General features: G+C 41.5%; 4 protein-coding genes across 5 annotated transcripts in view; 1 reads left to right on the forward strand and 3 right to left on the reverse strand.

Annotated features, from left to right (window-relative positions):
* The window catches only part of gnptab (N-acetylglucosamine-1-phosphate transferase subunits alpha and beta), a 30,989-nt gene extending 27,980 nt beyond the window's left edge, over positions 1-3,009 (reverse strand). Inside the window, exons 1-5 of one of the 2 annotated variants that reach the window (XM_079334988.1) lie at positions 2,671-3,009; positions 2,076-2,161; positions 1,741-1,860; positions 1,295-1,345; positions 12-214 (exon numbers count right to left, since the gene is read on the reverse strand). In XM_079334988.1, coding sequence (XP_079191114.1) covers positions 12-214; positions 1,295-1,345; positions 1,741-1,860; positions 2,076-2,161; positions 2,671-2,832 — 622 coding nt within the window. In that variant the 5' untranslated portion in view covers positions 2,833-3,009. The remainder of the gene's footprint in view (positions 1-11; positions 215-1,294; positions 1,346-1,740; positions 1,861-2,075; positions 2,162-2,670) is intronic. The other variant, XM_079334987.1, reaches the window with a different exon arrangement.
* A 298-nt stretch (positions 3,010-3,307) lies between these two features.
* pex26 (peroxisomal biogenesis factor 26) lies at positions 3,308-5,513 on the reverse strand. Its single transcript, XM_079335312.1, has 5 exons — positions 5,172-5,513; positions 4,745-4,885; positions 4,067-4,389; positions 3,831-3,971; positions 3,308-3,730 (listed from the first exon to the last, which is right to left on the reverse strand). The coding sequence occupies exons 1-5, from the start codon at positions 5,369-5,371 to the stop codon at positions 3,618-3,620; spliced, it is 918 nt and encodes a 305-aa protein (XP_079191438.1). The 5' UTR covers positions 5,372-5,513; the 3' UTR covers positions 3,308-3,617.
* A 76-nt stretch (positions 5,514-5,589) lies between these two features.
* Positions 5,590-7,506, forward strand: llph (LLP homolog, long-term synaptic facilitation factor). The gene is made up of 3 exons (XM_079335318.1): positions 5,590-5,689; positions 6,406-6,641; positions 6,886-7,506. Exons 2-3 carry the CDS (start codon positions 6,419-6,421, stop codon positions 7,047-7,049), a joined length of 387 nt encoding a protein of 128 aa, XP_079191444.1. The 5' UTR covers positions 5,590-5,689; positions 6,406-6,418; the 3' UTR covers positions 7,050-7,506.
* A 296-nt stretch (positions 7,507-7,802) lies between these two features.
* On the reverse strand, positions 7,803-13,244 carry hcls1 (hematopoietic cell-specific Lyn substrate 1). Its single transcript, XM_079335299.1, has 16 exons — positions 13,028-13,244; positions 12,310-12,393; positions 12,145-12,218; positions 11,386-11,509; positions 11,139-11,249; positions 10,877-10,931; positions 10,652-10,762; positions 10,448-10,558; positions 10,225-10,335; positions 10,086-10,141; positions 9,482-9,551; positions 9,161-9,309; positions 8,932-9,075; positions 8,367-8,538; positions 8,222-8,290; positions 7,803-8,131 (listed from the first exon to the last, which is right to left on the reverse strand). Exons 2-16 carry the CDS (start codon positions 12,391-12,393, stop codon positions 7,995-7,997), a joined length of 1,578 nt encoding a protein of 525 aa, XP_079191425.1. The 5' UTR covers positions 13,028-13,244; the 3' UTR covers positions 7,803-7,994.
* Positions 13,245-13,974: the final 730 nt, after the last annotated feature.

Raw genomic sequence — 13,974 nt, forward strand, 5'->3', positions numbered from 1 at the left:
GGGGTTTGTACCGTCAGCCTGCAAATGGAAGACGACCACCGAGGCGGCGGTGGACGGTTGGAAAGGTTTGTTCAGCAGCAGCAGCTCTTTGGCGTTGGAGAAGGCGGGAGAGAGCGTCGGCAGCTCCTTGAGCGTAACGTTGGCTGGCAGCGCCGGGTCCAGGGCCAGCATGGGCGCCAGGATGCAGTGAGACAGCAGGCATTCTGGTTTCACACTAAAAATAACACACAAGCAGAGACCTCTAACTCACAGCACCGCCATCTCTGTGTTCAAACCCGAGCACGAGCGTGAAATGAGTCACGTTCACACCTTCAGCTGACCGCTTCCTTCATGGAAATGTCGCGTCGAGCTCGTTTAAGTGTCTGCTGTTAAAACTCACAAGGAGGGACGCGACATGTGAGACGTGTCAGGTCTACTTGTAGAATAGAAAACATCCAGAGCGCTCAGGTCCTCAGGAAGACGTTTGCTCAGTGTGACAGTCAGAAGCTCCTCACCTGTGGAACAAACTCCCTGCACACCTGAGGACTGCTGCCACACTCAGCTCCTTTAAATCTTCAAACTAGAATATTCACTCAGGCTTTCCATTAGAAATATATGTTCGGCAACAAATTCTTCCTTTCTTAATAGTTTGTAATACTTTGTTTTAACTAATGTCTTGAATTTCCCTCGGGATCAATAAAGTATCTATCTATCTATCTACTTTCACTTTTTTTTGTCTTTTAATGATGTACAATCTTTCTTTTGCTCTGTTTTCATGTTTTTCTGTCTGTGTGAGTGGCCTTGTGTCTGAACAACGCTCTATAAGTGAACTTGGCATGCTGTAAGACATGAGAGCACGGTGGTGATCAACACAGGAAACAGCGAACATGAAGACACCTCTGCAGCTGATCTTTTCAGTCAGTGCAAACAACGAAAACATGTCAGCGCCGTCTATAAAGCCAACAGACACAAACGTTTATGAAATGTTGATTTCCTTTGTTTCGAAAGACCCACCTTCTTTCACTTCTAGAACATTTCATGAGAGAAAAAAAATCCTTTACATTACAAAACATCCTGATTTTGCAAATTTTGATTCTTCTTTCGCATCAAACAAACCACCGACGCTCCTTTTGGACTACAAGGTGTTGTGACGGTCCTGACATACAGAGAGCGACCTCGCAACACAAAGTTACCGTGGAGATTTGTTTACATGGTCCGGCACCTTCTCTGTGTATTCATATTACACGCTAACTTTTTTTTAATTTGGACAATAGACAATAAACTCTAAACACACAAATGCTATCTTTGAGCTCACCTGTCTTTTGGCACTTCAGTCGTCTCACTCGCATTTTTCTCCAGACGTTCCCTGTGTGCAGCAAAACAGATCATTCAGATGAATCTGATTATAAGATGTGCACACTTACTCAACTGCACAGCATTGTGTTTTAAATAGACAGCATAACTTTACTATGGCTGTAACTTTTAAAGATAAGATTAGATAAGATAAGATCCATTTCTCCAAAACTGGGGAGAGAAGAGTGAGCACCAGTGATTGATCTGATATACTCTGACCTTTGCTCTTTTGTCTTTCCGTGTCTGAACAAGTCAACCAGAGTGAAAATGATAACGCAGCGGCTCAAGTTTGCATTCATTTAAAAACTAGAGGAACTTGAGGCGTTTGCACATCATGAACAAATACTTTGTAACCAACAGGTCTCACTTTTCGAATTCTGTTGCACAAACAGCGGAGCTACGAAATACCTCAGAGCTCTCTGTTCCTCCTCCAGTTGCTCTTTGACCCCCTTCAGTTCCTTCAGCAGAGCCGTGTCTGTGCCGTTCACCCATGTGTACACCACGTCAATGGGCATGGGCAGACAGAGCCTGCAAAAATAATGCAACACAAGGAAGCACTGAAACTGCAAATACGTGACCCCGTGTCTCTCCCCCAGCACAAACTTTCCTCTTATCTGAATACGATTTTTGCTTAAGCATGATTACACCTCGTCCACTTCTTTTACATTTCTCTCACAGGACGGGAAACAGTGGTTTAGTTGTTATAATTCAAAATCAGTGTTTATTAAACTGTCTTTGCTCACCTGCTTTGGAATGATTTCCCACCAACATTGTCTCTATAAGAGTCAAACAGCACATGATACTGGTCCCGACTCCACTCCACCACCACCTACATGAAGAGAAAGGATCTCTAAATAAATCAAACCTCAGTGAACCCACAAAAATCACCAACAAAATCAAAACCAAACCACCTTTTTTTTAAAAAACAGGACACTTTCCATGTTTACATGACATTTGCACAGGTGGACACCTTAAACAGCTCTACAATTTAATAAAGGGTTAAATACACTCAAATGTTAAAAAATTTAATGATAAAGACATTCAAGCTTATGTCAAGACTGTGTGTATTTTGTCTCTAACAGAAACTGGTACATTAAGAGGATTTAGAGCTGTCACTTCAAAGAGAAACAATGACACCTCGTCTGAAAGAAAAAGTGTGGTTTATGAATTAAAAGGTTTGTGTTGTACAAAGTGTCTACAGAGGCAATTTGATTTTTAAAAAGCTCCTTTTCTGAGAAGACTGGCTGGATTCAAACACCTACTGTACTGTTCGTGAGGTAAACAAGTAAACAAGCAGACAGAAAGTGAGCAGAGTTACTGAAGAAGAAAAGACCTCACCTCTCCAAACTGAAAGGCGGAAACTATCATGAGCACGAGCCCCCCAAAGCAGAGGTAGAGCCCGTATCTGTGGGACAGACAGGTGTACGTCTGCCTCTGCACGAGCTTCAGGACCGAGTTGACGACTACCATGGTTCTCCTCGGCCAAGCATAGCGACGCATTCATTCAAAAGAAGCGCAGGTTAACGCTCCAAACAAAGAAAGTAAACATCGCGAGCGACCCGACTGCGTCAGCTGACCCACCAGCCCGACTGCATGACACATGACAACCATACATTACTCGCTTCTTCTTCCTCGGCGGGTGTGACGCCGCTTCGGGAGAGTTTGTCGCCCCCTGGTGGGAGGAGGAGTGAGGAGTGAGGAGCTTGATGCTTACCGATGACTTTTTTTTTTTTTTTTGTTCATTTCATCTTCACATTTATTTCAAACATGTGTAAGTAAGTAAAGTGAAAATAAAACAAACAAATCAACAAGATTGATTAAATCAACAATATAAATATGAACCAAAAAGGAGTATATATATACACATATATATATATATATCTATCACCCGGTTGTTAAAGCCCCTCTTTCTCTGTACCTGGTGAAAACCATGTTTGTACCACTGTTTAAACTTCGTGGTCTTCTTTTTTTCCCCCCTTAAATAGGTACGGTACACACATTAACACTCAAAAAGTCAAAGACAGCCAAAGCCTGGAGCTTAACTCTTTGACAAATTACTTCAAACATTATATTTTCAACCAAAAGAAAACACACCGACTATTTTTACATAAAAAAAATGGTATTCATTATTACACATCACCTGTTGCTTCACACCACTCATCTCTCTCAACCAGGAAGAAATATTATACTCAAGTAAACGTACTGTTACTTTCATAAAACGTTAAAAAAGGGAATAAAACATTTCTCTTATAGGTACAAAAATATATGTTTTAATTCTCAGTCTTTCACAGTCCTGGGCTCTGAGGAAGAGCCTTATAGTAAGGTGCAAACATTGCTCTCCACATCTGTCTGAGCACCTGCAGCAGTTTGGAAATCCACATAAAGGAAGACGGGAGAGCTGCGGGGAGAGAACAGGGTGGTTTACGTCAATGTAATCATTTGTTGTGATACCACAGAACTTGAGATTAAACTAAGCAAGAAAGGAAAGCTGAGCCAACCTGGATCTAATCGAACTAGAAGCATGTAGAGAAGAACAGCAGCCAGGAAGAGTCTCCGCAGAGGGAAGGAGCCAGAGCCGGTCACAAACAGCTTTCTGTACAAAAACTTGAGCATGGCTTCAAGTTTATGAACGACGGACCCTGTGGAAGAAAAACACAGAAAGTCATCGAGACGGTGTGAATATAATATTTTTCCTTTTGTTATTTTCATTGGGATTGTTCCTGAAGTTTGAGACCTTGATTTGAGACAGCACTTCCACAAATCTCACGGTCTGGACTTAATCCAGGATCGAGAGGTGCTTCTTCACGCCGTTCTTTTTCTTCTAACACTTCCAGCGCTGCTTGTCTCTGGTCCTCTGTGAACGCAGTGCTTCCAACCTCGCCCATGATCAGCTCCAAGGCCTCGTCTTCTTGTCCGACTGGCACGAGGACGTGCAGCAGGTACAGCTCAGCTACCGTCCCAAAGCCCGTAACTCTGCTGTTGGCCGGACAGTGTAACCAAACTCTGGCTGCTGCGTGCATCACAGCCGGCTCTCCCACTTTAGAGTATAGAAGTATGCTGCAGAAATGAAAGAGAGCATATCTTCTATCAATAAGCTCAAAAAATCTGCAACAATGTTCAAAGTCTTTTCTTTGAGGCATTACATCGAAAAGTTCACAGATTTGAGCCAAAATTGTCCTGTAAAATATTAAACTGCTTCCTTGACTTGGTTTTGTTGTTTTGATGTGGTTGTTGTTGTTGTCAGTCTTCAGACATTCAAAATGTAACGACGGTCATATCACAAAAACAAAAACAAACAAACAAAAATCAGCCAAATATCACACATACCATAGAATTAGGAGAAGAAATAGGTATGAGACAATATTACTTGTCTAACTAAAACGTGGGCCTGAAATAACTCATCTCTACTTACCACATCTGCATAATTTTAGCTGGTATTTTCTCCTGGCGCTCGTACTGCTGCAGGACCCAGGAGAAGACCCCGTGCCACTGATTGAGCTCAGCCAGGGCTTGAATCCCCACGATGCAGAAACCAGCCTTTAACTCTCCGACCCTGAAAACACACAAACACAAACACAGACGTTGCATTAAAGGGAAAGTGTACGACTGACGAGGTCGCCAATGGAGGACAAAGGACTCTTACTGGACCTGGGCTAAGTTCAACTGGAGAACATTTTGAATATTACAGTGTAATGCAGATTTGGTCAACTGATCAATATCAGACGGTTGACAGAGGGGCCCAATGTGCTCTTTTCCCAATGGGCCCAGAAATCCTGGTGACACCCCTGGTCTGTGGACTTTCAGGTGATACAACAAACAAGGTTCAATCAGACTCTCACCTCTTGTCCTCTGGCTCCATGTTTAAGAGACTCTCCAGACCTCTGTTGCAAGTCTCAAAGGCTGCATGGAAATCTTTGTAGACCATCATTTGCTCTGCTGCTGTTTCAAGCATGCTGGACGTGCTGGACACCTGTGTCCCAGGAGAAGTGAGAGGACTGCAGCTGGACAGTGAGTCCAAGTTTCGAGCCGATGACGTCATGCTGTTTGACCAGGTGCTCGTGACTTCCAGTCAGAAATTTGAGACAGTTATTTATTCTTCCAGAGCTTCGTTTTAACCTACTCGCCTGTTATCACTTCCCTACATCATGTTTACCATCCATAATCTGTCGATACTTCCTGGTTCGAGTTTGCGACGTTACTTTAGCCAACCAGACGCAAGAATCTTCAGATGAAGGAAAAACAGCCAATCACGTTGCTTCTCCTTTGGAAGCGCGTCATCGCGTTCCAATCATAAACACGTGCGCAGAGCTGAGTGTCCACGGAGAGATATTTACACGATTAAACTCGGGCTTTTTTTGTAAGTAAACTTTTATTTATTATGACGCTTAATACTGACACTCAGTTTAATCAGTACGAAGTGATGGACAGCTTTGTCGCGTGTTATTTAATCCGAATTGTTCCACATTGCTAATTTGATAGCTAACAAGCTTTGCCGTAACGTTGAGCTGTAATTTTTATTTTATTTTTATTTGAAGTTTATTTGATGTGGAAATAACCATTACATTAGAGCAGTTTTGCAACGCATGCAAATGAGACGTTATTACCTTGTAACAGAAATATCACTAAATACTGACATTTAACTCCATATATGTATTTGTTTTTAAGTCTTATTTCATGTTAATAACGCACAGCTAAGACTATAAAGGTAAACGTGGATATTTTAGTTATTAAGTTATTACATGTTATAATACTGCATTCAACTAGTCTGTCTTAGCTATTAGATCTTATTTAAATATTGTCCAACACCATTATTTTTTTTACAATACATTTCTGGCTTGTAAATCTTATTTTCCACATACAATACTTTCAATTGCAACTAACACATCAGATCCTTTGTGTTAGTGTTTTGTTGAGGGATGATGATGTTTTTTATTCAAGTTTTCATGAAGTTGAATTAGTTCTTCTTTAGAGTAAGGCTTCCAGTGATTGGTGCTCTTTCAGGTCTCAAATGAAAAGTTAAAAAGAAGCACAATGTGGAGCCCTGCATGTGTGCTTACTGTTCTGTTTTTCTAGATTGTTCTCAAAAATGGCAAAAAGCCTCCGGAGCAAATGGAAGAGGAAGATGCGTGCCGAGAAAAGGAAGAAAAACGCCCCCAAAGAGCTGGCTCGTCTGAAACAAGCTCTGAGCCTGGATAAGAAAGGAGAAGCTGTCATGGCCGACGTGGAGGAGATCGCCACTGTGGTGCCTGCTGCCAAGATGAAGAAGCAGGCGGATGTGAACATGGCAGAGGTCGAGGGAGAGGGAGACGGTGAGTGAGAGCGATAGAGGCGTACAACATGATTCAACAATGTTCTACATAGTTGTACCCCCTCTTAAAGGGGGGGCGGCTCAGTGCGGAGGAGGAGACGCTGGTCCAAGTCCAAATAATGGAAGTTAACTGGTGCTTAAAATCTGTTTAATAAATAAATATTAAGAACAAGTCAAAGTTCAGTGTTTCTCTCAGGAAAGAGCTTTTTTTTCTTGCTTTCAAATCTTTGTTCAATGTGTTGCAGATGGAAAGATGGACTTGGACAGCAAGAGGAACAAGTCAACTCTGTTGGATGAAAATGGCCAGTACCCATCATGGATGAGTCAACGGCAGGCCAAGAAACTGAAAGGCAAACGGATGTCAAAGAAAAGTGGCAAAGGCAAGAAGAAGAAGGGAATCTCCTGGTGAGAGGGATGAAGAAGAAAAAAAAAGAACTTTGGTTTGCCCTTGGAGACGATTGATGCAGAAAACACGGATGGCTTCATGGATTCTGTTAGGCATGAGATCTGAATAGTTTCTGCTGTTTGACTGTCACTGTGGTGCGTGGATTACACGGTTGTTCCTTAGAGCTTGTTTTTGTAAAGTGTCTCACAGCAGGATGAGTGTTTTTGTTTTCTTGCAGGAAAGCAGCTTCACCAAATGATGGAAGAAATGTTCAGTAACTTTGTACAAAACACGTCGGCCCTTTGAGCTCTTTGTCTTTGGTCGTTGCAGATGATCTTTGTCGATTTAAATCTTTTTCATAATCTGATAAAACAAATCTCGGCTTTGACAGACCTGTGGTTTGTATTGTTCACTAAGCGTTTGTCTTTTTGGCATTTTGACATTATGGTTAAAAAAATAAACATTTAGTGCCAAACATAAACCATGTTATCTTTCATACTTTCCTCCCTTTTGTTTTTATATCGAGTCAGAATCTCTCAAATAACATCAATACACACATGAATTTTTGAGTTTCCTAAGGAGATAAATAAAATATCTATTTATTGTTAACGTAGCTTTGACCAACATGGAGAGAATTATGTTGAATCCAAACACAATATGACCGTAATAAAACAGAAATCCAGTGAAGAGGAGAAATGATGAGCTTATATATGTAACGAAGTTGATGCTGATGAGAAAATAAAAATAAAGGTTTTGATACAAACTTCACAAGGAAGCTCGTCTGAAGAACTTTTATTGTGTTCAATCAGTTCGCAGTTGACACATGATGCACGTTCTTGTTTGTCACGTGGCCTCAGAGATTACAAGCAGACATTTCACTAAAAGTCATTTGGTTAAAGTGTGCAGTGATAAATACAAGGTTCAGAAAGAAATGGTTTGAAAAAAAACCTCGAACACCTGAGATGCAGCTCAGTCCTTCAGCTGCACATAAGCAGCAGGGAACAGGCCGACGCGTCCGTGACACGCCCCCTTCCACCATCCCTCGTCGATCATCTCAACGTTGGTGATGATGTCATCCGGGTTGAAGGAGATCTCGTCGTCGGCCTCTGTGGAGAAACGAGACGAGAGGAGAAGTCGTCATAAGTATGGAGGGAGGGCAACCGAAAGCCCGAAAATGAATTGAAGAACAGTCACACCTCCTTCGTAGTCATAAAGTGCGACGGCCTGCAGGCCACACGTCAGATCTTCGTAGTCAGCATCCGTCTCTGTAAAAGGAAAAAGTTCAAATTTATTTTTTTTAAAACTAAATGTTTGAAATTAAACTTACAGTCCCTCACAAACCTGTCGGCACAGGAGGGGGCGGTTCGGCAAGGTCCTCGTACTCTCCCCCATCGTCCTCCTCCTCCTCCTCCTCCACATGTGCCGATCTTTCGGGCAGTGGCGGAGCGTCCAGATCCTCGTCTGTGTCGTCACAGCGCGGGGGCAGAGTGGGGGGCTCTTCGTACTCTGGTTCCTTTTGTGAACACCAGAAAAGATATTTCATACTGGGATATCAAATCCTGGAAATGACCTGAAGCGTGTTCACGGGTTTTCAGTTTCAGAAGATGTAAGCAAAGAGTTGATGGGACTAAATCGGGCAACTTATTCTTTTCCGAGTTTCCACGTTGTTGTTCCCACTTGAGCAGATGTTCATGAACATTTTAAAGTCCAGAAACTTTTTTTTCCCGATGTGTCGGACACCACATGAATGCAGCGTAAAGCATGATATAAACATGTTCATGATATAAACATGATATCACCACCTAAAAATAGTGCAAGAGGTTGGAATGAATTCGTCTTAAATCTGGCCCTTAATGTCTTATTTTGTTTGTTGAACTGATTGTTTGATTGAATCAGGGGGACTAACCTCTGGTTCTGGTTCTGGTTCTGGTTCTGGTATTTCCTGTATCTCTGGCATGTACTGGTGCGTTTCTTGTTGTGTCATGGTGTCCTCTGGTTCCACATCTGGAACAGCTGGTGGCTGAATGTCCTGCTCTCTGCTTCTCTCCTCCTGTAGAAAAACAAGATCTAAACAATGGAGGCCGTCTTCGACTTCATTTGGACCCGTTCACGTGTTTTTGCAGTTTATCCGTTACCTCCTGTCTGCGTTTGGCTGCCTCTCGCTCGCCGCTCTCTCTGGCTTGTCTTCTCACTCTCTCCTCTTCTGCTTTCTTCCTGTTCTCCTCCTCTGAAGCCTTGGCCATGTTCTCAAAACGGGCCTTCAGTTTTCCTGCTCCTGAACTTGCTGGATCATACAGCGAATAAAAAAAAAAAAAAAAAAACGTGTTTAGTTTTGGCGATGAACTTTGCCACGTATGAAAGTGTTTGAACAAAGCAAAATCTTGGCACTGTTGGCTTTCATTGATCAGCGGGACGGCAGCAGAGGTTTATGTTGGAGGGTGAAAAGATGGACTTACAGGCCTCTATTGGTTGTGTCTTTTCATAAGCAGACGTCGGGGAGTCGATGTCTGAGAAGCCGGCTGCACTCTAAAACACATGAACAGGGAGAGAGATAGAACTGATTTAAAGCTCAAGATGGGAAAGATTCATTATCCCATTTAAGTCTTATAATGGATGCTGAAGTGCTGGAAGGATTAGCCAGTATTTCGGGAGATTAAAAAATTCACACTCAGTAAAACCTTTAATTTGATTCAGCCTCTAAAATATTAACATTAGATGCTTGTCTTGTCTTTAACAGGGATGGTCCAAAACAAAAAAGAAAAATAAATTAAAAAAAGGAAGTCAACAAGAATGAAAGGTAGAAAGAAGGAAAAAAAACAAATCAATGAGAAAAACATGAAAACAGAGTAGAGCAAAAAATAAAATCAGATATTTCATTATTCCCAGATGGAAATGTGCAAATATCATCGTTATCATCATATTTATGACTTTTGTAGAGAATGATTTTTTCTGTTTTGTTACATAAGTCAACAAACTTATCTGGACTCAGAATTTAATTGTTATACTAACTAGTCAGAGGTACACGCCCACTTCTTCAATCTTTACCGCTACAACACTGACCTTATCCATGCGGTCTGCCTGAACTCCGTAACGACCTCCGAAACCTGCTGAATAATCTGAAAGGACAAACACCTGATCACTCTCATGATCAAGCAGGTGTCTTCGACTTATAAACGTACACGCGTGGGTGTTTCCTCACCTTTCTGTGACTGATGTTTCTCCGTCTCGCCTTTATAGTCGTAGCCCAAAGCGGCTTTATCCACCTTCTCCTTCTCGACTCCGAACTTCCCTCCAAATCCCTTTGAGTAATCTGAACGTCACATTAACAAGAGCATGAAGAAGAACAAGACGTCACACCCAGGAAGAAGAAAAAAAAAAAAAGGTGTCAAATCTGAAACTCAAATGCTTCATCTTAAACTCACCTTTCTGGGACTGGTGCTTTTCTGTTTCTCCTTTATAGTCGTAGCCCAAAGCGGCTTTATCCACCTTCTCCTTCTCCACTCCGTACTTTCCTCCAAATCCCTTCGAGTAGTCTGGGGAGATTCACACTCAAAATAAAGATTTTCTTTTTTTTTTTGACACGCACCAAAATGTAAAAACTGCCCTTTATTCAGCTCAAAACTGACCTTTCTGTGACTGATGCTTCTCCGTCTCGCCTTTATAGTCGTAGCCCAAAGCGGCCTTGTCCACCTTTTCCTTCTCCACCCCGAACTTTCCTCCAAATCCCTTTGAATGATCTAAAATTGCAGGGATTGTAAGAAAGCCACCTTTCTTTTTTAGAGAAACTTCCTACAGGGAAGTATTTGTACGAGAAGTGAGAAGGGATGTTTGGAGCTTGTCAGAGGACTCACCTTTCTGCGACGCATGTTGCTGCACCTCTCCTTTGTATTCAAAGCCCATGGCAGACTGCACAGACACAGAGATCCCTTATAATACAAACATTCTTCCTCCTCTTAGTTGCACACTAGAAATCAGATTCCTCTCAAACTAGAAATGATAGTCGACGAGATGCTGAGAGCTCGGAGAATTTTCCCTCTTTCATCACTCAGTGACAGTCTCACATCTCTGTGGAGTAACATCATCAAATCTTTAACAGGTGAGGGGAGTTCTCACCTTGTCCACGCGGTCTTTCTGAACACCAAACTTCCCGCCGAACCCTTTCGCTGCGTCTTTCTGGGAGGAGTGCTGCTCGACTTGAGCCACGTAGTCGTGCCCGAGAGCCGCCTGAACAGCGCAGACACATTCATCAACAAAATTCGGCCTTTTGGCGGAGAGTTCAGAAAGGCGTGGATGCAGAGTGTGACACAGAAGAGATTACATTTGGAAGTATGTAGCGGGGAAGTTAATGAAGGAACTTAACCTTATCCATTCTGTCCTTCTCCACTCCAAACTTCCCTCCATATCCATACGAAGCTTTCGGAGTCTGATCCTTCTGCTTCCCCTTCTCGTGCTCCACAGCCACTTTGTTCCGGAGCTCTGCGACACTGACAGGCCAGACAGACGTGAAACATTCCCTTTTCTTTACTCATTTGTTTCCTACAATTTCTGCCGGCTCTTTTAGAGGCCTGCGCTGCGCGAAGAAGAGCTTGGTGAAACTCTATAATTAGGAGCGATGACAGATCAACTCGTTTCTGATGAGACATCCCTTCAAAAGGTCACGAAAGCCGACGATACGACTTCATTTTATCGGTGAATACAAATTCAGCTTGTGAGGTTTCTACTTGGTTATCAATAACTAGGAATTAATGGACCAGGATTTTCTAGTTAATGACTCATAGTTACTGAAGACATCCATTAAGGCTCACTGAAGTGTCAAGCTGAAGTATTTTTTTTTTAATGAGTTGAAGTCTAAGTCTCTTCTAACATTTAGGGATACGATTATGAAAATATATTTCGATGGTCTGACTAAGTTGGCAGTGAGAAAGCACAGCAGTTTAAATCTGGCTGTCAGCATGTCATCGTCATATATTACCCATATTAGGACAGACTTGCAGCTTAGGCCTTCGCTCTGCTCTCACTTCCTCTTCCTGTTGCTACACAGCACCCACTCTGACCTGCTTTTTCTCTCTACATCTGAAGTGTGGTTCACTTCCAGACGTGGCGGTTGTGCCTTTCTTACCTGATGTGCTCCTTACGACCCGAGCCCTCGATGGTCTTGGCGCCCCACCTCTGCTCCTGCTCCGACACGTCATTCTAGAGATATAAGTGCCGCATAAGAAAAGTTGAACGAGGAGTTTTTTGCAGCAACACTTTTTTCCGCAGGAAGTGTAGGTGCATGCACTACCTCAAAGTCAGGGTCTGTCTCCCAGTCATCCCCCTCTGCAGCCACCTTCATGCTCACATTGTGGCCCACGACGGACTTCCACATCTGGGGAAAGAAAAGCACCAAGACACGCAGAGGACATGTCATTAATCTGATTAATAAAATATTCTTACATTTTCAACTGAAAGTATACAAAACAGGTTTTAAATCAATTTCCTAAATCTACTTAAGTTTGTTATGAATGTTTAATAAACTGATTTGAAACCAAACTCTCAGAACAGCGTTTACTGAAGTCCTGAAAAAGGAAGTGAAGTTATTTTCAACATGAAGCTTCATTTCCTTACAATGCAACCAACGTCATGACTTTATGCAGTCAAAAGACACAGAACACTTTAGAAAGAGTTTCCATAGAAACACAATGTTTAAGAAAAATACTCATTATAGACATTTAATCCTCTGCAGAACACAGAGGTATGAAATTCATCTTTAATTTTTGTCAATGTCATTAATTTTAATTCAACCACAAATGTACCATCAGCAGGCTTGTGTAAATATTGTTCATGTTAATCATGTTCATGACATATTCTACATAAAAAGAAGTGGAATTTATTATTGACTGTCAGCCTAACATACTTCGTCAGACAACATGTACTTCCTTAATGGTTGGTTACTTGAATAAAATACAATTGTGCTCCTTTGCCAGTTAAATAATAATAATTAAAAACAAAAACATAATTACCTTCGGTTGTCAGTGCGGTGAATCCGTAATAAGTGAGATTATTACACCAACAAAGTGTTGTTGAAGGTCTTCAACCTTCACAAGCTGAGACACTTTGATGGGGCAGTGAACGCGCATCTCACGCACGAGAACGCGCTTGTTAAACAAACAAAAAATCCATCAATTGGTTATAAGAAAAAAACAACTAAATACTACAATCGGAAATGTTGTTTTGTGGACTAGGTGAATATTTTTAATAGAAAAAAGAAGAAACGTTGCGTTCAAGTGTTAACGGAACTATGACGACCCAACCATTTAGTGAAAAGTAAATAAGATAGAAGAGAACATAAAACTTTTTTTTTTTTTTTACATATTTTTTTTAATTTAAGTTGGTCAGTTTCTTCCTTTAGTTTAAAACAAAAATTTTTTTAGCAGAGCTATAAAGCTGATATAGCAGCTATAGTGTCGCTACACCACTTGGGGGCAGACTCACACAGATTAAAATCAAGTCTTCATTGATTTGAACCAAGGACAGAAGGAGCAGTGACAATAAACATAAAACACGTTTGAAATATGGCTCCTTTGATAAAGGGTAAAACATGTCAAAAAATATTAGCAAAATGAAAATACTGCAAAGGTTTTTTTCAAGCCCATCGAATTAGATACAGGCATATTCACAATCACTATCAATAATGTCATCAAACACCTTCCTGCTGTGGAAAAGTTCAGATCTTGCAGAAAAGCTAATTCCCCCCCACTATCTGTAGCAGTTTTTAATGTGTACTAGTTCAGTCATTTTGTAGTTTTATATCTGTGCTACTTTCATGTCCATGTTGTTATTGACAGACACGATGCCAGTGTGAGTATACTAAGTGTAAATGTGTCATTAAAATCTAGATTGACTAAATTCAGACTGAAAATAAAAATCCTTTTATTGAAGCTTGACATGTTAAAGTGACAGTAAGCGT

The sequence above is a fragment of the Symphodus melops genome, assembly GCF_947650265.1.
Source record: "Symphodus melops genome assembly, chromosome: 22".
NCBI classification, from domain to species: domain Eukaryota; kingdom Metazoa; phylum Chordata; class Actinopteri; order Labriformes; family Labridae; genus Symphodus; species Symphodus melops.